At 35.7% G+C, this 25,103-nt stretch overlaps 1 protein-coding gene across 3 annotated transcripts in view; it reads left to right on the plus strand.

Moving 5' to 3' along the window:
- LEKR1 (leucine, glutamate and lysine rich 1) overlaps positions 1-16,100 on the plus strand; it is a 41,846-nt gene extending 25,746 nt beyond the window's left edge. Inside the window, exons 7-13 of one of the 3 annotated variants that reach the window (XM_026668227.2) lie at positions 2,663-2,744; positions 5,099-5,176; positions 5,751-5,954; positions 8,900-8,993; positions 11,061-11,216; positions 11,843-12,142; positions 15,036-16,100. In XM_026668227.2, coding sequence (XP_026524012.1) covers positions 2,663-2,744; positions 5,099-5,176; positions 5,751-5,954; positions 8,900-8,993; positions 11,061-11,216; positions 11,843-12,142; positions 15,036-15,419 — 1,298 coding nt within the window. In that variant the 3' untranslated portion in view covers positions 15,420-16,100. Of the gene's footprint in view, positions 1-2,662; positions 2,745-5,098; positions 5,177-5,750; positions 5,955-8,899; positions 8,994-11,060; positions 11,217-11,842; positions 12,161-15,035 lie in introns of all 3 variants that reach the window. The other 2 variants (XM_087965230.1, XM_087965229.1) reach the window with 2 other exon arrangements.
- The last annotated feature ends 9,003 nt before the right edge of the window (positions 16,101-25,103 follow it).

Genomic DNA, 25,103 nt, shown 5'->3' on the forward strand with positions numbered 1-25,103 from the left:
GCTTTTGAAGAGACATTCTTCATCCTTCCCAGTTATTTTGGTTACCATTTTCTGCACAGTAATTTTCTTTGTCTTTCTTCTACTATTGTTGATGTAGTTATTATATTTTTTACTGTTCTATATATTAAAGTCCATTCAAAAGCAAGATACTGTATTTTCCCACTCAAGAACGAAGTATTTAAGCCTATGTAAAATATTTGCTAACAGCTGCTTAATTTTTGGACTATTCAGCTCTCAAGTGTTTTTCCTCTCTCTGTAAATGTCCCAGAAAAGTCCCTTGACATTTTGGATGATTTTGCATCTTTTATTTTTCCTTGCAATGTATTTGTATATTTTCTTGCAATAAATATTTTCTTCATCTAAGCTCAATTCCTGGTGATTTCATGGACATATCCAAGTATAATTTTTGGCATCATTGCAGAAGAAATTTGCCATCCAGATTTTTTTATTTTTTATTAACTTGTACATTTGGTTTACACCCAAGGATTTCTTAGCAGTCTTCCATTCCAATGCTTGTTAGGTCTGACATTGCTTAGCCTTTCTGAGATCCACCAAGGGACAACTAGGGGCTGCCATTTGCTGAGCCACAATTAGTTGGAAGGATTTCAAAGATGGGAAATAGCAAGTTTGGTGCTGTGCAGTCTGAGGCTTACAGAAGAATCTGTTGGTTACAGAAAAACAGAGTTGGAAGGACCTTGGAGGTCTTCTAGCCCAACTCCCTGCTCAGGCAGGAAACCCTACACCATTTCAGACAAATGGTTGTCCAATCTCTTTTTAAAATCTTTCAGTGTTGGAGCACCCACAACTTCTAGAAGCAAGTCATCCTGCTAATTAATTGTTCTAAGTATGAGGAATTTTCTCTAAGTTGCTTCTCTCCTTGATTAGTTTCCACCCATTGCTTCTTGGCCTTCCTTCAGATGCTTTGGAGAATTAGCTGGACCCCATTTTCTTTGAAGCAACCCCTTAGATATTGGAACATTGCTATCAGGTCACCCATTATATGCACAGCAGGGAACTAGAAGTAAGACTACTGTGTAGCCATGTGTGCTGATATTTTTATTTTCTGGATTTATTTTCTATATAATGTACAGTAAATACTTGAACAAGCCCTGTAATTGTCAAATGTTTCTGTAAAACCATAAAACCAGTGATAATCAGTTTGCAGAGTTTATCTTTTATGTAACTCATTTTCTTCTGATATTCCACAGACAATACTGCTACCCTTCAAAAAGACATTGACTATGTATCAGAATGGCCAATCAAATGGCAACTTCAAATCTCAACAAATAAATGCTCTGTCTTACATATTGGCAGAATAAATCAGAAAATAAAATACAAGCTAAATAGTCAAGACCTTGTTGAGAATCCAAACCTTGTCAAGGACCTTGGAATACTCACCTCTAATGATCTAAGTGCTAGAGCCCACTGTAACTGCATAGCCAAAAAGGCATTAAGAATGGTTAGTCTAATCCTACGTAGCTTCTTCTATGGTAATATCACACTACTAACTAGAGCATAGAAAACATTTCCTAGACCTATACTTGAATACAGCTCATCAGTCTGGAACCCATATCATGTATCTGATATTAACACAATTGAAAAAGTCCAGAAATATTTCACAAGAAGAGTTCTCCACTCCTCTACTCATTGCAGAATACCTTATGCCACCAGACTTGATACTCTAGACCTAGAAAACCTAGAACTACGCCACCTCCAGTCCAATCTAAATATAGTATATAAAATCATACATTGAAATGTCCTACCTGCAAATGAATACTTCAGCTTCAGTCATAACAATACAAAGCACACAATAGATATAAACTCAAGGTTAACCACACCAAACTTGACTGCAGAAAATACGACTTCAGCAACAATGGTCAATGTTTGGAATACTCTACCTGACTCTGTGGTTTCTTCCCCTAACCCCAAAAACTTTAACCTTAGACTGTCTACTATTGACCTCACCCCCTTCCTAAGAGGCCTGTAGGGGGCGTGCATAAGCGCACCAATTGTGCCTACTGTCCCTGTCCTATTGTTTTTTTATTTTTCTTATAAGTATCTATCTCATGTATTCAAAACTATATTTATTCTTATACCTGTATCTTGTAAGCGATTGACAAATCAAATCAAATGTAAAAAAAAAAGTAAAATATCATTACCTAATGGTATCAAAAACACTTTTAATGTCTTGGAAATTCTAGAAAATTGCCTCATATAAAAGTTTGGTCTGGGACACACCTGTTCCACAAATTACAATAAACTATTCCTTATTTTTTAAAAACTCTTGATAAAATTAATCCAGAATGTTCCCAGAATCTGTTCTGGAGAACTGGGAGATCATCTGGTGCATTATTTTGAGAAGACATGAAGAAGGAAAATAAAAGCCATGCCATACAACTGAATATCTGCTTCTATCTCCTATAAGAACTTTAGGAGGTATTTTGGGCTATTTTTGGTATATTGTACATTCACAGTAAACTTTATGTTGCTTTTTATAATATTTTATAACTACAACATTAACACAAATACATGAGCTAATTTTTATAAATAACTCAGATTATAAAATATTACATGCTGTAATATATTGTAACTGACTTGAACCCTTGAGGCAGAAGGCACAGTTAAATTAATGAAAATGATAGACAATAATTTGTTGTTACAGATTTAACAGATGAAATACAAGCAATTGAACTCAAGTTTCAGAAAGCTGCTGATGAAATTACATATTTTAAAGAATTAGTCATGTAAGACACTTCATTTTATTTATACACAATTCTTTTTTGCTTAACAGCTTGTTATTACTTATTTAAGTGAATGAGTAATTGAAAAGTCAGGGTGTATCTTATATCTTATCATATATTATATGCTGCCTTTTTGTTTGAAAAGTATCACATGTAAAAGTATTCACACATACACATACTGATACCGAATCAAGCCAAGTTCATGCCTGTTTTCTTTAGTGGCCAACTGGATAGTTCCATATGGTCCATTCAGAGGACTTAAAGGCTTAAGGCTTAAGACCTGTTTATCACTGTTTCCCAATAAATACCCATAGTTTTCAGATAAGCAATAAAGACAAAATCACTGTAATACATTGGTGGAAAAAACAGTGTGACAATGTTATTGACTAGTTCAATCCATTTTATCTATTAAAGTGGGAAAAGATTATATAGATCAGGGGTGTTGAACTCGCGTTGTCATGGCAGCATCACATGATGTATCGCAACTTTTTTCCCTCTGCTAAACCAGGCGTGGACGTGGCTAGCACGTGACACATCTGGCCTGCGGGCCGCAAGTTTGACAGCCCTGATGTAGAGGATTGTGAAAATTGCAGTACTCATCAGATTAGATTAAAAGAAATCTTTACAAATATAGGTAATTCTCGCTTAACAATGGTAATTGGGACTGGCAACTCCACTGGTAAGCAACACTATTGTAAAAGTGTGATGTAATATGATGGTGCCAACTTACAATGGTCGTGGCAATTCCATCTACCTTTGTTTATACAAATCCCACAAGGTCAGAGCATCCCATGCTTGCATCATTGCCAATGTGACCTCCGGCTGTCTTCCCCATTGATTTTGCTTGGCAGAAGTGAAGGTTGCAAATGATGATCATGTGACAGCAAGATGCTGTGACTATCATAATTACAAGCCAGTTGCTAGCACCTGAATCAAGTTTACATGACTCCAGGGATGATGCGGGGATTGCAATGACAAGGAATGGGTTGTAAGTCTCTTTGTTTAGTGCTGTCATAACTTTGAATGGTCACTGGATGAATGGTTGCTGAACAAGAACTATCTGTAGAATATCCTTTGGATGTTTCATTAAAAATTTTGTATAATAATATATATCTGTGTCGATCCACCTGGGCCAGAATCCATTTCCATCTACTACTAATTTGCATACAGGTAGTCCTTGACTTACAGCCATTTGTTTAGCTGCCGTTCAAAGATACAATGACACAGAAAAAAAGTGACTTATGACCTCATACTTACAATTGCTGCAGCTTCCCCATAGTCACATGATCAGAATGCGGGCACTTGGCAACTGGCATGTATTTATGACGGTTGCAGCATCTTGGGGTCACATCACCATTTGTGACCTTTTCAGAGAGTTTCTGATAAGCAAAGTCAATTGGGAGTGGGGGAACCAGATTTGGTTTACAACTGCATGATTCACAGCATGGCAAAAAAGTTCATGAAATCAGGCATGCCCCCACTTAACTGCTTTGTTTAGCAATGGAAACTCTGGTTCCAATTGCGGTTGTAAGTAAAGGACCCTGTATATAGAAGCACCGGCTTCTCTGGCTTACTAGAGAATATCAGACTGATTCCTATTGAATGAGAACATGAGTCCAACTAGCAACTGGAGAAGTTCTCCAAGAATTCTATGGGAAAAAAGAGACAAGAAACTACAACTAGAATCAGAAAACAAAAAGAGCCAATAGGGCTCTCTCTATTCCAGCCTTTAACTGCTCTCCCCCACATTTTAGAGAATGTTCTGATTATGCTGGTACCTTCTTTATCTGTAGTCTTGATGGACTGTTTTATTGTAGCATGAATAACCTATTACAGGGTACTATATATGTTAACTTTCTTGTTTGAAGTGTTCTAAAACATCTGAGGTTTTTTCCTATCATATATTGTTTTTCCCCAGTAAAAAAGAGAGGAATTTATTAGAGAGCTTCTTTTCAAAAACCACAATGCCTATAACTTTCAAGCTTTTCTAGTTTAATATTTATCCCTATTTTAGCTTTTATGTACATCTGCATTGTTCAAATAAAAGTAAAAACAACCAGTTGGGATTTTTGTCTTGGTGCTATTTGGAGGTTAATGTTGTCTAAACTCAGTTATTTGAATAGTAGGGTTTTGGTTTGAGAACCACCTAGTTAGTATATTGGTGATACATAGATATACTGCTTGCTTGCACACATGGTGAGTTTTCTCATGCCGAAAGTATATTAAAACAATATTTAGCTTTGTGTTGTTTTGCTGAGGTTTAGAACAAGCATTAAAAAGTTAACCCATTTTATTACTAAAGTTCTCTTTATTTTTTAAAAGAAGTAAAGTTAATAATTCAAAGTTTTATATTCTAGAAAGCAATCAAAAGAATGTGAAGACCATCAGAGGGAATTTCAAAAGTTGTCATCTGAAATTGGAATAGCTAAATCTCGGTATGAGTCATAATGGTTACAAATATATGAAATGCAGGTGGTGTTTATAACTTCTTCTACTTAAATAATTGTGTTCAGTTTCCTAGCACTTTTCATAATTGTTTTACATTGAATGATTTTTATCTATTTGTTACATTTTTACCCTGCTTTTGCACATACTAAAAATGCTAAACATAGAAGATCATCTAATTTTCATAAACTAGGTTCCTAGTCTCTGTTTCCTAACCTGTTTGTTATACTTCCTTTACTAATTTTCAATTTATTCAGATTATAAGTCTGTTATAGAAAGCTCTATCTTCTCTTTGTATGTTTATTCAACTTTTAAAAATGTCTTTTAATTACATAGATTTGTATTTTTATAAACATCTTTCTAGGTTTCATTTTTTACATTTCCTGTATTTCATTTGCATTCTTATTTAATGAAAAAAAAGTTCTACCCATAAACCTCAGTTCCATTTACTGTTAAGGGCCATGTAAAATGAGAGAAAGAGAGAGAGAGGGCGAGGGAGGGAGAGAGAGAGAAAATGTGTGTCTGAATATTTCAGTCATTATATTTCTTTTGTTTTACATTTAGGTTTACTCATATGGTGACAGAAAAAGAACAATCTTTACTTACCTGCCAACAAATGTGTCAACGTTTACAGGAAGAAACAATTGAGAAAGAAAAGAGAGAACATAATTTTAAAAAACAAATAAAGATTGTGGAAAGTGAACTGGAAACAATCAACAAGCTTCTGAAACAGCGAGAGGAAGAAATAGTCATGCTTAAGCAAGAAAGGTAATTAAAAATGTCTTGTCATACCCAGAACTACAGGTGCAGATCTTTTTCCTAGGTTTTCTTTCCACATGCAGTACTCCTAACTCAAAATAAATAATTATATAGGCTGTTAGTGTTTAATAAAAGAATGTACAATCTGAAGCATGCTTACTCATCAATGATCCCATTGAACTCCACAAGTCTGCACTGTGTATACTTAAGTAGAACCTACAACCAGCCAAAGTTATAACAAATATTGGCCTTAATTGACAATAATAAAGCTTCAGTACCATTCAGGTCAATGAGAGAGGTTAACATTTTTTTAAAATTCCATTTATTTTTATTGTGATGACTGAACAATTAATTTTCTCCGGTATGGCATACCTAGCTATTGATATAGACATTGGAGTAATGAAAATGTCCAAACCATTTAATATATGTTATCTTCATTGACATTTCAACTTCTACCCAAATAGCTTGACAGAGGGCTGTATAATACTGTAGATGCTTCTCTCTGCCTTTTACTCAGCAATATTCAAGAAGGAGGGTTCAAATTGTCCCAGGTAGATGACTGAGTAACCAGAAAAGAACCAAAACTGGGTTTCCCACAATTTCACTTGCTGTTTATCTGTGGCTATTTACTTAGTTCTTTACCTACCTCACTAATTTGGATTCCCATACTGTTGAAAGGAGATCACATGGAATTTCATATGAATTCAAGGGTAATATGAGATTTAAGCTTGGGGTGTGATGTCTCAGTGGTTAAAGATGCTGACCTTGTCAGGTAGAAAGCTGACAGTCTGGGTTTGAGACCGAGCACTGAGTGAGCTCCCATTATTTGCCCCAGCTCCTGCCCACCTAGCAGTTTGAAAGCATGAAAATGTGAGTAGATACAGGTATCACTTCAGTGGGAAGGTAATAGTGTTCCTTGAACCTCAGTATACATACATGCTGGCTACATGACCACCAAAATGTCTTTGGACAATGCTGGCTCTCTTGGCTAAGAAATTGAGATGAGCACCACACCCTAAAGAGAGATTGTTTGAGATTTAAATGGGAGTTCTTATTTCATACTATTCATCACATTATATGAATTCTCAGCTACATTATGTCTCTGAAAGTAATGCACGCCTGTCTATTTTTTGGGAGGGGGGGAATAGTAAATCATTATTTTACGATAAAAATAATTTTCTAAATATGTGTATTTTTCTAAATATGCTAACCTATGGGAGATCTTTGCTGCTTTTTTCTGGTAAGTGGTGTCATTAAACAGGCTTGCAAACAAATATCAGACATAATCCGCTTAGCTTAGTTGTATCACCTATGCAACAGGTTCAGTTTTTTAAGACTGCAACCTAATGCAATAATATTGGTGCATTGGGGTTGTGGTTATGTAACATGCCAGTCCTAATATGTGTATGTTTATATTTAAGTATATTGCTTATCAAATGTCATTATCCACAATTTTAATAGGCATTAGTGAGGTTTGTCTTGCTCTCCAATATTCTTTAATCCAAGAACATAAGTAGGTTCTTAAGATCTGTAATTAGTGCTATTTTTCAATAAATGAGATCCAATAATATAATTATCCTCTTTCATAAGTGTTCCCAAATAGAATTACAATGTGAACTAGTTGGAGATTGGACAGGATATGATATGATATGTACAATCAGATAATTCTCCCATATCTACTATTTTCTAAAAGCAGGAGCATACGCAAAAGTCAAACGGTTGTTCTTATCTTATCACCTGTGTTCTTTTCTCATTCTAAACTGAACCTGCATATATGTTGTTTTCCTTTGGGGTAAATGTGTTCTGATTTTTGAAGCAGGAAATATATATTAGGGATGCATGGAAACAGTTTATTTCTTCTCTTTTAGTTGGATCTCCAATTTAGGTCCCTGTTTGTAGCTGCCTTCATTTAAAAAAACAAAAACTAAGTTTTAACAAGTATTTCATTGTTTTAATTTTTTTTAAATGCATGGATTTTATAATATTTTATTATTTGTTTGAACTGTATTTTTCTGTTTTAATTATATTTTGTAAGCTGCCTTAAGGTGGTTATGGAAGGAAACATGCAATGCATATACATTAACACAATATTTTTATGGACAATTAGATCAGCTATGCACTACTTCTGATTGTGTATTGAATGAAACAGAAAATTACTGTAATGACATAATTATTATATACCATAGGTAGTCCTCGACTTATGACTACAAGTGAGCCCAAATTTCTGTTGTTAAGTGAGACATTTGTTAAGTGAGTTTTGCCCCATTTTACAACATTTCTTGCCATTGTTATTAAGTGAATCACTGCAGTTGATTAATTAGTAACATGATTGTTAAGTGAATCTGATTTTTCCATTGATTTTGCTGGTCAGAAGGTTTCAAAAGGTGATCACATGACCTTGGGAGACAGCAACGGTCATAAATATGAACCAGTTGCCAAGCATCTGAATTTTGATCACACGATCATGGGGATGCTGCAAAGGTCATAACTGTGAAAAATGGTCATGACACATTTTTCAGCGCTATTGAAACTTTGAATAGTCACTTAAACGAACTGTTGTAAATTGAGGACTACCTGTACACAAATTACTGCATTTATGTTATTTGTGGAATAACATAATGCTATAAATTCCTTCAGACGTTGTATAATTAGAGTAGCTTTTGATGTGTATTTTTTATTTGGGGAGGATTTCTAGATATAAATGTGTTCTACTGCTTCAGAAATCTGTTGGAAGAATGCCTGAACTGAAGAGAATCAGTTTCATGTATCAGTATTTTCCTTACCTACTATATAGGATCTCCTTGGGAAATATTGATCCGGCAGCAGCAAAAACAAATTTTAAAGCAAGCAGCATTAGAAGTTGGAGAAGAAATCCCATTTAGAACTGTTTTTATAATCTCTTTGGCTAGATTGGCTAGAATGCATCTTATATATGACTTTTTGTGTACAATTAGGGAGTCAGTACTAGTTTCCCATCAGAAGATAACAGAACAGCTGCAGGAAACATTAAGGAAGAAAGTGCTGAATGAAAAGAATTGGCAAGAAAAGGTAATACTAGGTATTCTAGTTTTAACCATGCTTATTTGTTTTCTGTAACTTGCTTAGATGTCAGTCAATGCATCCAAGCTTTTGCTCTATTATACTTTTACCTTTGTATTGTTTGTTCAAAGTTAAGATACATATTTTCCTTCCTTCTGTTTTCTTTCAGAGAATCATCTGGATATTTATATTTTTAAAAGCATTTAAAATTCTGAAACAAATATTTAAAATATTTAAAAACAGAACTATAATTTATATAAAACAATAAAATATGTTTCACTTTTATTCATTGTATAATATAAAGATATCAGCATTCCATTCTTTTATATATTTTATCTAAAATATAGATTAATCTGTTAATCTATTTGCCACTTTTCTCAGAACTCAAAGTGCTTTATATGGGGATCTTTCTTCATTTTATCCCTAGAACAACAACTCTGTGAAGTGCATTAAGCTGAGGTGGAATTAATAGTTCAATTATCCAGTAAATTTCAGCGGGTGAGAATGAACTCGAACCTGCATCTTGCCAATACTAGTCCAGTGCCATAATCATTGCCCTTCCTTTTCTTCAGTTAAACTATTTAGCTGTGATGTTGCTCAGCAGCAAAATTGTGCCACCTTATTGTGGCACATCCATATCTAGACTCAGAAGCCTGCCTACGTTGAGAAGAAGAGCCAGGAAGGATTTAGCACCTAAGGCAATCTGTGCTAGAAAGTTTTCTACCAAATTCCTACTTAACCTAACTGGACATATCACAATTATGTCCCCCTCAATTGCAAGGCGTGGGGAATTGAGGGAGGAGGGAGGAGAAGTTGCACTGAAGAGGCAGGAAGGAGGACAGTGCAGTTCATATGGCCAACTGTACTTGCTGCACTTGCCTACTGCTTGTCCTCTTGTCCTGGTTTAACTTTTTAAGAAATGTATTTCTACTTCTGCTTGGTCACTAAAACTCAGGCTGTGAATACTTGGGTCTCAGATGTCTCAGTTTTTCCTTTCAGCATAGTTTCTCAGAGACAGGATATCATTTTATCATGAATTGGTCTGTTTACACAGTTGGTATCTGTTACGCAGCTTGGCATTCAACATAGGTAACCAACGAATGGGAATAAGAGACAGCACTTACATATTTGCTGACAACTATTAAAATGTGCTGAATGTCAAGTGCTCCAGAAATGTTCTTCCCAGACTAAAGAGATGATGCTGTCTTGTTCTTGGGTCATTGTGCCACTACATGGGAATAAAATGTTCTTTTTTTAAAAAAAGGGGGAGGGAAGCAAATAATATGTACCCTAAATGGAAGCAGGGGGGGGTGGATCTCTTTCAAAACTAAGTTCCTTAAAGTGGAGTTTAGGCATTTAATGCCCTGGATTACACACTACGTAAAAAAGAAAAAAAATGTTGCTAGGCAACACGGACAAGATAATTGAGAAACATTTTTTCAGAATGCTCATTATTATGGCTATTAATTGCATAGATTTTGTGTGTTAATTAAATGGGAAATATTTTCACTCTGAGATCTGCTTCCACTTATGTCAGTACTGCTGACAGTGTTTTGAGAGTACTTTAGGACCCTTTATGATCTATGTGCTGAAGGCTTAATAAACACCTTTGCCACATGTCATGATTGATGATTAAGGTACTTAAAAATGAGGCCAGGGTAGAAAAACATGCAGCAGAAAGAAATGTGTCATTAAATAGATGCCAATTTCCCAAGTTATAAGGTCAGATCTAGTTACTGAGATTGCGTTCTAGCCAATCCCTCTGCCATCATCCTGAAGAGACAACTAACACTTGAACGTGATCTGACTGTATCTACAAAAGCTTTTATGAATTTTTATAGTGTTCTATCTATACTATTATTATGGTGTGTTATACTAATTAGTATCAAATACTGCATACTTTTGCGTAATTTGTACATTTTCATCAAAATTGTAGATGTATGGAACAGGCTGCATGTCTTGACTAACTTAAGTCCCATTATTTCCACAAGTAACATTGTACACTGTGTCCGTTGAACATTGTGCGTTTGTAAATTGAACAGAGTCTTAACTGATTTCTAAATGTTTACTTTCTAGGTTGAAACTGATAAAGTGAAAGAGCACACCAGTCACAAAGAAGAGATTGTTAGACTCAAAGAAGAAGCCAGAATAGAACTAGATATTGAGAAACAAAAGCATCAGGAATTAATTGCAAAATATCAGAAAGATCAGGACGAGCTGCTACATACAAAGGTTTAAGCAACTAAAAAAAAGCTATTTTTTTTAATACGTAGCCTCAAGAATCATTTAATTTCACTCTTTATGTCATATGACAAAAGGTCACAGAGTTGTCCCATCTCTTTTTAGATGTTGATTAGTACATTACAAGTAGTTTTCCTTACTAGTATTTCTTGAGACCTTCGGAGATTTTTTGTAGGACTAAGAACCCCATCAAACAGAAGTAACATTTAGTTTTATTTCATACCAAAAATCCCAACTTGGATCAAATTTTGCTTTAGTCCTTTAAGAGTTGTCCAGGATATTTATTTCTAAAAGCTAATTCTTTGTTGTGTTTTTAAGAAGACGGTTCTTCATTTGAAAACAGAGTTTTACTATAATATTTATTTTATTTATGTATTCATATTAAACATTTTTAATCACTCCCAAATCTTATGTCCTCTAAGAATTCCACTACTATAGAGTACTTTTTAATATTCATTTCATGTTGCGTACAAGCTCTTTATAAGTCTTATATGGAATGGAATGATGTTTCCTTATCTTTCTTTTTTCAAAATCACTTAAACCTATTTAAATCCACTTAACCAATGTATGTTTTCCAAAATTCTTTGACAAGAATTGAATGTCCAATTTGTTTTCAGATACCTCTACTGATATGTAATGCTACTAATAAACTGAAGGTTGAAATGGAGACACTTGAAAAGAAACTCCATGAAGCGGAGAGGAAGGTTAATGAGAAAGATCACAAGAGGGAAAAAGAATGGCAAAGCCTCAGAAGACAAATAACTGAGCTTGAGTTCCAGCTGAAGGAAGAACAGGGCATTCATAATTCAGTGACGGAAGACATGAAAGAAGAAATAAAAAAGAAGACCTGTGAACTGGAAAAACTAACCGAGGAACAAAAACAATTGATTCAGACAATGAATCAAGTTCAAGAGGAGGTATGAACTCAGCCAAAGGTCAGACCTGGTTCATTATATGATATCCAATTTTTATATTTTGGTTTGTTTGAGATACAAAAATCCTAACCTAACAAATGGTGGTTATTTGAACAAGGAATGAAAATGTAAGTCCAAATACCATTTCAGTTGTTCTCTCTTTCCCATTCCGAACAAGGATATCAAATATGGTTTAGTGCCTGCTAAATAAACCATATTCTATATCTACGATTATTAAGTCTAAAGCAAGCTATTCTCATCAAGGTATGGTAGAAAGAATCATGATAAACAAATTAATTTCTCTGCATAGAAACCTGTAAATATATACTGCATGCAGGATTTTCTCCCTATTCTCTTCTCCATAAATGGGAATTCTACTGGGAAGGAGAATCTTGTGGGCCATGTATTTCATACAGGCAGGCAATTTATTTGAATATAAAGATAGGAATAGGCAGAGCGCACACAATGTCACTCCTGTCAAGTTGTTTATGTAATATAATAAAATATCTATTATTTTGTCAGTAGTTGGACCCCAAATACAGTGCCATGGAAAAATACCTTTCTCATCATGTTAATTTAGAATAAATTTTAAAGTATTTAAAATTTCCAAAGCAACATACAGAATTTGTTCCATGAAGTGAGCATGAAGACAAAAAAAAAAAACCTGAAAAACAGAGAGCTGCAATTTAGTAGTAGTACATTTAGCCAGAAGCCATTTGAGAAATCAAGTCAAAAGAGCTTAAAGAAAAAAAAATCAAGAAAAATAAAAAAATGTAACTTTTTTAAAAATGTAAAAGAGGAAGTGAAATCTATATTTTTTATGGAAAAGAAGTGCAAGGAGGACTTTCATTTGAGTGGTTAAAATTATTAAAAATTAACGCTTGTACTTGTTCCTTTGTTTCAGTGGTGGGATTAAAAAAAATTTATTACTGATTCTGTGGGTGTGGCTTGGTGGGCGTGGCAGGGGAAGGATACTGTAAAATCTCCAGTCAGAGGTGGGATTTGCTGGTTCTCCAAACTACTGAATACCACCGCTGCTTTGTTTGCATTATTTTTATCCTTTCCATTAAAAAAATTCTTAGTAGTTGCTTCTTCATTGAAAATTCTGTAGTCACCACTGTGTAGTGGACAAAACAATCCTTTTCTTCAATAGCAAAACTCCAACCTCGGACCCATATTATATTTCTAGAACACAGTTGTCTGAAAACTGACAGGACAGAATGAGAACAGTTTCCTGGCTTTGTTGATTTATTTTTTAATTGTTATGCTGAATTTCTTTCAGTAGAAGGAAATAGGTTCAGAATATCTGGTATCTGGTCTAAATTTTTGGTACATTGGGATTATACTGTAGTTACCCAACCATGGCCTTCAGGCATTTTTTGATATTAGGGTGGAAGGAAAGAATTGCAAATGCAATAATAGATTTCTCATGATATATCCATCTGATTCAAGAGTCGGGAAAGAAAAATTAACTAGTTATCTACCTGTGGAATATTCTTTTAGTCAAATTGGGTTCACATTATTTTAGAGCCTTCAACAATTGCCCTTGATTCATTTTTTAAATCAATCTAAAATGTAAATAGCATTTAAATCCTTTAAAGTTCTTCACTAGTAATGTGCATAGATAAATTTGGACTTTTAATTAAAGTGATTAATATTTCAGGGGCAGATTTAATAGTTTTAGTGGATATATTCAAATTTAGACTAGGCTTCTGCCCTGAAGGCCTGCTATCACGGGGATGCCTTGATTTATCTTTCCAATTTTCCATTTCAAGGCTTGAAGCAAGTACAGTGCTAAAGACATTTCTGGTCACTGTGGTTTTCCTGGGAAGCAAAGTGACTGTTCCTAAATGAATTCAACCTCTAAAGCACTTTCATATATAGCTAATCAAAGCCAATGTCCGTCATGAAAAAGCAAGGTGTCATTTTAGTGAGATAAAGCAAAGTATGTTCTCTTTTGCACCATGAGTGCAAGTAATATATTTTATGAATAAAATTATGAATAGTTTCCTATGACAAATTCACTTTTTTCACTTAATCCAATTTCCCAAACTGATGCCTTCTACATACATTATTAGACTTTCACTGCAATAATTTCTAGCTGACATGGAATTGGGAATGGAAGTCTAGCAATCTGGCAAGAATCAGGTTGGAAAAACTATCTTTGAGATACTTCGTTGAGAAAACTGTTGAAAATAAAGCAGGCAATTTGAGAGACAAATTGTAGCTATTTTTATGGAATTTTAAAAAGCAGCACCTTGGAAGAGATTGGAATAGAAACATAGAAAAAGACCAAAATTAGATCATCCAATGAAATGAACCCTTTTTCAAGAAAAAGAATTATTCCTTCATGCTGCACATTGTTCATTTAAAGAAGAATGTCAAGTAGCTTATTCAACTAGTTTGTTTTAATGGGCATTTCTCTCTGTAAATATAAAGATAATGTTTATATGTGCTTTGGTGTGATGCACATCTTCCATTCTATGTCATTGTAATTGTGAATAGAAGATTTTTATCTTCATATCTAAAGAACTGGGTGGATGAGCACTGCCAAATTGCAAATTGATTTCTGATATGACATAAAGCGATAGTATTCTAATTATACTTTTAAAGCTGCTTAGTATATCTAAAATATAGTAACGCTTTAGATGTTAGGTACAATTTTTTTTACCACACCCATGATGAAAAAACACAGTAGCTAATAAGAATAATTGTCACATGGATATGCTGGTTATCTGTGGTATGGCTGTAAGCATTTCAGTACACTATGTGTTGTCTGCACACGCTGTTCTGAGTACACTGTGTTTTGAGATGCTAAGAAACACCCAATATTTATATATCTTTTGTTGTCATCTCAATAATGTTTTATGAAATATGTCTTTCTTTATTCTCATAGAATGCCCTTCTCCAGGACACTGTACGCAGGGAGTGTGAGGAACGCTATGAGCTTACTGAGGCTTTGGTTCAAGCTAAAGAACAAGTCATGGAACGAAAAAAACTTGGTGGAAACTTTCCCTTGACACAGTGTTCCCTTAGTCAGGGCAGTTCAACTTCCTCCTCCACTTTGATCAACAGTCAAAGGCGCCCAAAGGCTTCAAAAGGGATAACACCTGAGATTTCAAGGACCACTAGAGCAGTACTCTGTGGTAGGAATCCAAACAGCTTCAGTGTTAGCTTGCCTGCTATACCTACATTGCAGTCACCTCAAAGGAGAACATCTCTAGATGAATCTAGGAGAAGGATCTCAGCAGTTATAAAAAGACAAATGAGTCAGCTATGATGAGAAAAGAGTTGCTACCCAGGATCAACAACTTTGGCACATTATCTAAGTTTCTTAATGTGAGCCCTCAGGAGGTAATGTTACAAGAAAATACATTTCTGGGAATAAACATGGTTTTAGGTATGAACATTTTTATACTGACAGCATGCTATTAAGCTGTAAGGCCATGCTTCACTTACTAAAACATTTGTATTTTATTATACAATCATGATTCCTCGCTTCAGAAAATAGTGGTGACTTCAGTTAGTGGTTTTCTGGCTTGCCACTGCAGGCTCCAGCTCATATATCTTCCTTCCTGTTAGACATTCCCTTAATCTAGCAAAGTAAAAGTCATAGATAAACATCCCAGTCTAACTTTGTAATACCTCATTAAAAAAATAGGATGTCATCAAGACTAAGCTGGAAATTTTCTTGTGATTGCCTGCCCAGCTACATATGATTATGGGAGCCTCTACCTGCAATGGGAGTTGCTATTATTCAGACACATGCCCAGCTCAGTGTAAATTAATATATAGTATTCATCATGTATATAAAAATAAATTAGTGATTTTGTCCTTTCTCCCTTCCCTCACTCCCTGGACACAGACTCATCTTAACACCCACAGATTCTATTTTGCAATGGTATTTTAATTTACGTGTCTCCATTGTCAATATGTTAATAAAAACCTTGCTGAATTGTTTGTACAATCGCCAGTTTTCTTCTGAAACCGTTGCCTATATTGAGGCTTTCAGAGAGAAGCCAGCTATGGCAGATAAAGTGCAAAAGTGTCTCAACTAGCATGGGATGTTTGCCCCAGCAACCAATTATTGAATGGATTATGATGGCATTTTTAAATATCAACAAGGTTTTACTCTAATGAAAAAGAAGACTAAGGCCTGTCCACTATTATTTTGAAGTGCAGTGATCTTCATAGTGTACATTCAAAATATTTCTAATAAGATATATGTTCTTCATATTTTAAATATACCCCTAATTACCTCCCTAAAACCTAAAGGAACCCCCCCCCCCCCCCCCCCCCCCCCCCGTTCCCCCCCCCCCCCCCCCCCCCCCCCTCCCCCCCCCCCCCCCCCCCAGATCCTCTTGCCGCCCCAACCTGCTTGTTTAACCACTCAATAACAACTTCGGTGCCTTTGGGTATTTTTTTTTTTTTTTTTTTTTTTTTTTTTTTTTTTTTTTTTTTTTTTTTTTTTTTTTTTTTTTTTTTTTTTTTTTTATTGATATAGCCACCCATCTTATACTGAACTCTAGGTGGCTCCCAATTAGGAAAATAAAGAGAATGACCTCAAACTCTTAGTGTACAAAGGCAAATACTATTTCACAGGCATGACAGACCAAGTGGGATGATTTTCCTAATTGCAACAGAATAACTGAAGGATGCAATTTGCCTCCAAACAGAAGCAATAGGGAAAAGAGCTGTACACTATGCTTAAAAACATCCGTGTGGTGCTATTGGGAGAATCTGAGTTACAATAAATAAATAAATTTAAAAAATATTTCAAAGAGGAGCAAAGTAGTTATAATAAGGAACCTTAATTGCCCACAACCTCCCCACCCCCAAATAATAATAATTGGACACAAGTTTGCCAAACTTGGTCTCTGAGGAATTCCTGTCCTGGTTTGTTAACAGCTTTCTCCTTCAGAGGATAGACAAAGTAGAAGGGAAAGAGCTAATTTTGCCTTAACAGGGTCAATTAATGAAGAGGTGCAGGGAATGATGATCAGATTGGCAGCTCACAAAAAACTGATGGGATGATTAATGCTGTATTCTAGAAGCACAAAATTGAAGACTATTTTAACAGATTAGGCTGAAAGTAAAAGAACTTTAACAGAGGCAAATGTAAAGTCCCTTACTTAGAAAAAAAATGGAGTTATACAGATATAATATGTGTGATACCTGATATTTATGCATGTGAAAAGCTTCAGCATGCAACTTTAGCTTGGTCAGTAGAAGCATAGCTGACTTTCCCAACCATGGGAAATAATTGTTCTGCTGTACTCTGCATTGATCAGAGTACTGTGTCCAGTAAAACCATATTTTAAGAAAGATTCAGAGAAACCAACTGGTGCAGATAGCCAGGATGATCAGGTAACTGGAAATTAAGCCTGAGGAAAATGGATATTTTTTTTTCTTAAAGAAAAAATGACAGTGGATATTCCCTTTTCAAGTATCTGAAGGAATGTCATAGAAGGTTAAGACTTGTTCCATATTGTTTGAGAGTACAGGGATGGAATAAGAATCTATAATGTTCTCAAACTGAAGAGTCAACCACTGCAAAGTATTAATTTGATTTCCTATTGTATGATTCTGTACATGATTGTCTCTGTTCTGGGCATCTTGATCAATCCTTGTATATACCACATTTATTTCTATAGCTTTGGAATAATAATCATTATGAAAACCATATTCAAATAACATTCTTAACCTTGTTGAATTTACTCATTTTCTAGGTTTTTCTAATATATCAAAACATTAACTTGCCAGACACTAAGGCACAACAAGTGTTCACCCAACACGTTAAGCACAAAAAATTAGTCAAAATTATCCTTGTCTTACTTTGCAGTGTTGTACAATATATTTGTTAAATCATTAGCTGATTTTATGAGGTGTGGTGTGTGAACCCAGCCCCTTTGTGGGTTCAAGAGCTAATTTGGATCACTGTTTTTCAAACTTGGCAACTTTAAGCTGTGTGGTCAACTCCAAGAATTCTTCAGCCAGCAAGCTTAAAGTTGCTGTGTTCAACAAACATTGAATTAGACCAGGGGTCCCCAAACCTCAGCTGGCTGGAGAATTCTGGGAGTTGAACTCCACAAGTCTTCATGTTGCCAAGTTTGGAGACCTCTGATTTAGACTCTTCTTTTTCCAGACTTGTGCCCCTGAAAGTTTCTTCTGTAGGGCAGCATTCATCATGGAGTCAAGTTTCCCCATGACAAGGTTGCTCAATTTTGTTATGTGAGTTGCCCTTAAATGTGTGTTGATTAGCATCCATCACACGAGCTTCAAATATCCTCTCCACAAACGTTCAACATATTTCAACCAACATTTAAATCATTCAGTGTTTTTATTCCAAAGACTGAGTTACTAAGTACACTGAGTACAGTTCCTAGTGAAGTGCCTTCCACTAATCAGGCTTTCTAAGCTCAGTAAAATATCTTGCTCAGCCTGAACTTTGCTGATGTGAAAACTTCTTTTTATCTGAATGCTGTAAATGGATAACAAGCACTTGTAAACCTTGAGTTTGGAGCACAGATTAAAAACCAAAATGGACAATAGAGACGGTTCTCAGCTTAGAACCATTTATGAACGAAGGGACTTATGACTCATGTCTGAAGTTATGGCTTTGCAATGCACCCCCATTGTCACGTTGGGCAAATTTGAGCACCTGGGATAACTATCATAAAGTTACTTTCATGTTAGTGGCTTTTTAACATTGCTGCAGCTTTTTTTTTCTTTTTCTTTTCTTTCTTCCAGTTAGCTGGAAGCAGAATTCTTGCAATGCCTGTTTCTGTAGCTAAGATCATTCTCCAATATCAGCTCAGAAGTAATCTTCACTTATCAAAAGTTGTCCCAAAGGTCTTAAAGTGCTTTTTCAAAAGGGAACTGGACTCTTTTTTTCCTTGAAGAAAAACAAAATGTTTTGTTGTTCAAGAATAAAGCAATCCAGTTGCCTTTTGATAAAGCACTTTTGAGACAACTATGACCTGGATGACTGAGAGTCTCCACAGACATTTGTCGCAAAGGCAACTGAACTTCCTTGATTTTTTTCCTTGAAAACGTTTTCCTTCTCATCTAAGAAGCTTCTTGAGTTCAGAACTGAAATGTTTTCGAGGGGAAAAATCAAAGAAGTCCACTTGCCTTTTGAAAAAGCAACTTTGGGACAACCATTACCTGGATAATTGAGAAACTTCGTAGACTTTTAGTAGCTGTCTTCTTGCAGTCAATGCATAGCAATACCTATCCATTACATAGTTTAGCCACCAGGTGGCACTAGTTTTAGTTGTGCAACCAAGAAGATCCTGTTATTGTTCTGTTCCTATTAAAGAAAAACAGGGCAAAAAATTTATTGTTTAATGTCTGATGATATGTTCTTTAAACTGTTCATGTCAACAGTCATGAAGTTCTTGTCCTAGAGAACATTTATTACATGTTGGAAAGTGTCCTCTGTTCCATGGGACATATGTCCACTACTTGCTTCTGGGAGTCATAGCACCATTCAGGAGCACTCATTAGCCAGTTGGTTTGATAACAAAAACTGAGGCAAAAGATTAGTCACATTCAATGTGGAAACCCATAAATGCAAATCAAATGCAAATCTGACTAACCTGGTTATTGCTGATTAATGTGGGGAACAGAACAATGATTTTAACTTCTGTCTTAAACTTTCTGATGAGCAAATTAAGGAAACACACTCAAGCTAGCCTTCAGCAATTTTAGGAAGCTTTTAATTGGTGCAAAATGTGGCAGTTAAGTTGCTAACTGGAACATGCTTCATCTGTCCGGACGGTTGACTCCTCTGCACAGTTTAAGGTATTGATTTTCATGCTAACAATGACTAGAATGCCACCGCCAACAACAAAAACAATGCATTAGATCTTGATACAACTCTGCATGGGCAGGAATGACCCTTCTAAAGGCACCCTTGCATTGAGATGCCCATTTATAGGGACGAAACAGATGGCCTCCTCCATCCCTGAGCTATACAATCTGTTCTTCTAGGAGTTGCTTTTAGCAACTAATCCCATAACCTTTAGTCAAAGTTTTGACAACTCCTCTAGCCAGTCTTTTAAAGATGGATTAGTGATTAAATAGTTATTGTTTTTGAAAGATTTTGTTTTACTTTTATTTGATAAATCTTATACATACTAAGGATTAAAACTGAAAAATAAGTGAATAAAATCCTATCAATGTTGCACAAACAAACCTTATATTATTCCACAAGTCATAGACAATAAGCCTATCTTATTAGGTTTCAATTGTATTTTTCAAAATAGCTTTTGAGGTTTTGCTGAGGATGTGCTCAGAAGTAACACCTGCATCAAATTCAGATTTTGTGCAGATCCTGAAAGCCAATTTTTATGGTTGTTTATACATGCCCACTTTTGCTTTCTTCATATTAGAAGGACGACACAAACTATGACCATCACCATCTTCTTAAGAGTCACCTTATTGAAAACTCTTTGCTATGGTCATTTTGTCTGAAATATCTGTGTGCTAGAGATATTTGTGCAAGATTAATCTGCATGCTGGATAGTGTGTTACAAACTTCTCTAGGATTATTAAAGCAAATAAAGCTGTCCTGACAAGGCATTGACCTTTTTCATTCCTCTTCACCCTCAAGAGAACTTTTGCCCATTGAGCATAAATAAAGTGACAAACATTCCTGTCATTAAGAGCTTTCCATGTAGAGTTTTGCCTTTATTGTAAATTTAATTCGGTACCAGGATATAATGACCTTACATTCCCAATGAACAACAGGAGTCTCTCTTTGTACCCACAAACCGGCAAAAATTCTATTATCAAGGAATTACACAGAGTTCTTGATGCTGGAATATCCAACAGATAACACAATTGCCTGATTATTCAAACAGAACAAAATGCAAAGAGGTACAAACGAAAGCCCAATAATGATGCAATGTTGTTTTGCAAAGATGTAGTTAAGTTGTCCATTAAATATTAATTTGATTAATTTAATAGGGTACAATAGTGATAAGGTTAAAAATATTTCACAGGGTCTCAAAAGAAATTTCGTAATGGACAATGATTGAATGCGACACAAGTCTCAGAAAGAAACCCTAGTGTTGCTATTGAACCAGATGTACCCAGGAAAGGACAGACTGCTTTTGTTCATTAGGCTGCCTAAACTCCTGACCCCTCAGGGTTAGTAATACAGCACAACCTATCCAAAGACACCTAGTTCTGGACTCTATCAGCAGGAAGATCACAGCGTACTGCGTTATTAAAGCAAATTGCTTCACACATAAAAATGCCGAAAAGAGTTGGCTACAAAACCTTGCAGGAGATTAGGGAGATTGAAAGGTTGGTGAGTTATTCTTACAATTTTTCTCTTCAAGCACTAGTTTTGAACATCCTGTTAGTTTGGAGTGCTGGTATTTTTAAAGGACTTTTAACATTAAAAAAATAATAATTATGCATTTTCCTTCACAGAGAAATTTATGGAGTGATCCATATTTAACATGCCCCCAAAATTGTCATCATCCTATTGTTATTTGCTATATAAATGATTAAACATCAACCTTTGGGTATTATTATTATTATATAGCTTCTTCTATTTGAAATGTTACATTCCAACTTTTGTAACAACTCTAAATCTTCCTTCCTGATATGAAACTGGTTCAAGGTATATTAACAATGCTGTTAACCTCAGGCACGGTCTTCTGAATTTAAAAAGTTGCATCAGAAGAACATGTTGAAAGCTTCTGTATTATCATTTTTAACCTAGCAGAATTTGTGCTGCGCTGCCTACCTCCCAAGGTCACAAGTATCAGCACAACCTGCTCAGCAAAGTTAATATCTGAAAACTCCCTGCTCAAAGTCCCACCGGTATATGCAGTTTGCTGTCAGAGAGAAGAACTTTCTCAGAAACAGCATCTCAATTATGTGGAAGACTCCTCTGAGATTTGTTTGGTTGGCCCCATAAGCCCCATAAAAAAGGGAAGACATGCCTGTTTATTATGTGTTTATTCACATTTTATTTGTATCCTGCTTTTCAGTGGTGGGATTCAAAAAAAAAATATTACTGTTTCTGTGGGCGTGGCTTAGTGGACATGGCTTGGTGGGCGTGGCAGAGGAAGGATACTGCAAAATCCCATTCCCTCCCTATCCCACTAACCTGCTTTCCAGTTCCGTTCTCCTGTGCAGGGCAACAAAAGAAGACCCAGCCGATCAGCTGGGACTCAGGAGGCAGAGAATAGATGGGGGCGGGGCCAGTCAGAGGTGGCATTTGCCAGTTCTCCAAACTACTCAAAATTTCCGCTACCGGTTCTCCAGGACTGGTCAGAACCTGCTGAATGCCACCTCTGCTGCTTTTATTATTTTATAAACCAAGGCAGTGAACATACTGATACTCCTGCCTCTTCCTATTCTCCCCACAACAGCAACTCTGTTAGCACAGTTGGGCTGAGATAGGGTGACTGGTCTAAGGTCATCCAGCTGACTTTCATGGCAGGACTTGAATTCAGTTTCCCACTTTCTAGCCTGGTGCTTTAACCTCTATACCAAACTTTTTACCAGTTTAATCAATTCATTAATAATTAATAGTTAATCAAGGGTTTGATCATTTATGGAATAAAGGTAGTGATTGATGACTACAATTGAGTCAAAATTTCCATTGCTAAGCAAGGTGGTTTTTAAATAAAACATCTGACTTGACTCTCTTTTTTGCCGTTAATTGTTAAATGAATCACACTTTGGTTAAGTGTGAATCCGACCTTTCCGATATACTTTACTTGCCAGCAGCTGGCTGGGAAGGTGATCACATGATCCATTGTAAATAGATGCCAGTTGCCAAGAACCCAAATTTTGATCATGTGACTATGGGAATGCTGCACAGGTTGTAAGTGTGAGGACAAGTCATAAGGGACTTCTTGCAATCCCATTACAACTTCACACAGTCGCTAAATGAAGGGGTTCTAAGTTGAGGATTATCTGTAATGATACTGATTTATTTATTTTTACTGTTTTAAGATGTCCAAAGAAAACCAACCTTATAGAGCACAGGAAAGCTGTAAATAAAATAAATGTGGCATCCATCTATATGTACCACAATCATTCTTAAAACCAGGCCTTTGTGATTGTGATTCAAAAATACAGCATCTAATAGAAAATCAGAAAGGAAGTACTGTCTTTTTAAATCATGTCAGTCTGCTGTCAGTCTGCTAGGCTCTTTAGTATGCCTTCAATCTGCTGTTTTAAACATTATAATAGAAGGTCATTTCTAAGTCAATTAATTAAAAAAACACCAACGTGTTATTGAGTTGCTAGAAGCATGTATAAAACCAGGGTGACACCATGGATCCATAAACATGTCCAACATGCAGAATTTGCAGGTCTACGCTGGCTGTAGTCCAAAAACAAAAAACATAACACCGTCTGGTTTTTTGGGGTATTACTTGTCAAAAATATCTTGTTTAGTTCTTGCAGATGCGAGAAACACATATTTATTCCAGGCACCAAGGTGTGGGCAGGATCCATATTTACAGCTGGAGACATTTCAAAGACGCAAATGTCTCAAATTGCAGCAAAAGTTGAAGAACAATTTAGTGTAAATAGGCATTTGATTACATTAAACCCATTCAAAATGAAAAGGCCAGCTGCAATGCTGAAAAAGGTCTTCAGCATTTATGTCATTTTCTGGATTTTTCTTGGCTAGGCTTTTCAACTGGAGAACTGAGTAGGAAAGTCAGCGTGAACTAAAAAAAGGACTGATTTTAAAAAGTTACCACCTGTCCCATTTATAAGGCCTGGTGCTTGCCACCATTAGAGGACAACAACCCGAATGATGGGTCAGGATTTCTTTCCAGCTATTACTGTGAAAATCAAACTCTTTTTTACACAGATGCTCAGCTTTTGTCCAAAATCTCCAAGTCCTTTTCAAGAGAAAAGAAGAAAGGCAGAGGAAAGATTCACCTTCTGCTGCTTTATAAAGTATTACTTATGGCCTAATCCTAGAAAATCCTCAGCATAATCCCTGGTGTTACACAACAGGAAGGCCTCTGGCCCACCAGTACTGTATGTGGGATGCAGAGAATAGGGGTACTTGTACCCGGTAAGTACTAGTCACTTAGCATCAAATAGTTAAGCATAAAAGCCCTTCTAACGATTAAGAAATAGATGATTACATCTTTATATTTTATAGCTTACCTGGAAGGCACTGGGTCCAAAAAGGTTGCAGGTTAGCAACGTATTACAATGAAAAGGCATTTTTACAACCTCATGTTGTTTAAATATACTGGATTATAATTTTTAATGCTCCCTATTATTAAAGCCAATACTAGTGCTTTGGTATCTGATTATCTTTTCATGGTGCAACCTTTTTGTAAGTAAAGACTGCCCCTACTTGTTTCCTAATGATTTACTCATGTTATTAGACACAAAGATCAGTTTTCAATCTTTGTTTATTGAGTCCAAGGCATAACCCCAAAAGCTAAAAGACCCACTAGTGCTCTAAAAGATGGCTCGGATTTTCTTTCAGCTCTAAAATCCTGGCTTGTAGATCTAACACAAATGTTTATTTATGGCAGAGAAGGATACAGTGGACCAGGATTTGGAGATGTAGCCTGTATCCCTATATTGCAACTCTATTCTTAATGGAAAACTGAAACTAAGTGGAAATTTATTTCTCTTCACCAGTGGGCAAGATCCCATCCCATCGGTGAGATTCATCAGAGAGCCCAGCAGACAACATTTTGAACACTTGAGTTTTGGCCAATGCCCTTCTCTAAATTAAAAGTTTCAGAGAAAGAACAAACTAACCAGAGCATACAAAACATTTGCTAGACCAATACTCGAATACAGTTCATCAGTCTGGAACCCACATTACGTATCTGATATTAGCACAATTGAGAAAGTCCAGAAATATTTCACAAGAAGAGTTCTCCACTCCTCTACTCGTTGTAGAATACCTTATGCCACCAGACTTGAAATTCTAGAACTAGAAAACCTTGAA

This window comes from Notechis scutatus, chromosome 4 (assembly GCF_049901735.1).
Source record: "Notechis scutatus isolate UNSWTSFEM ecotype Mainland chromosome 4, rNotScu1.2, whole genome shotgun sequence".
Taxonomy (NCBI): Eukaryota; Metazoa; Chordata; class Lepidosauria; order Squamata; family Elapidae; genus Notechis; species Notechis scutatus.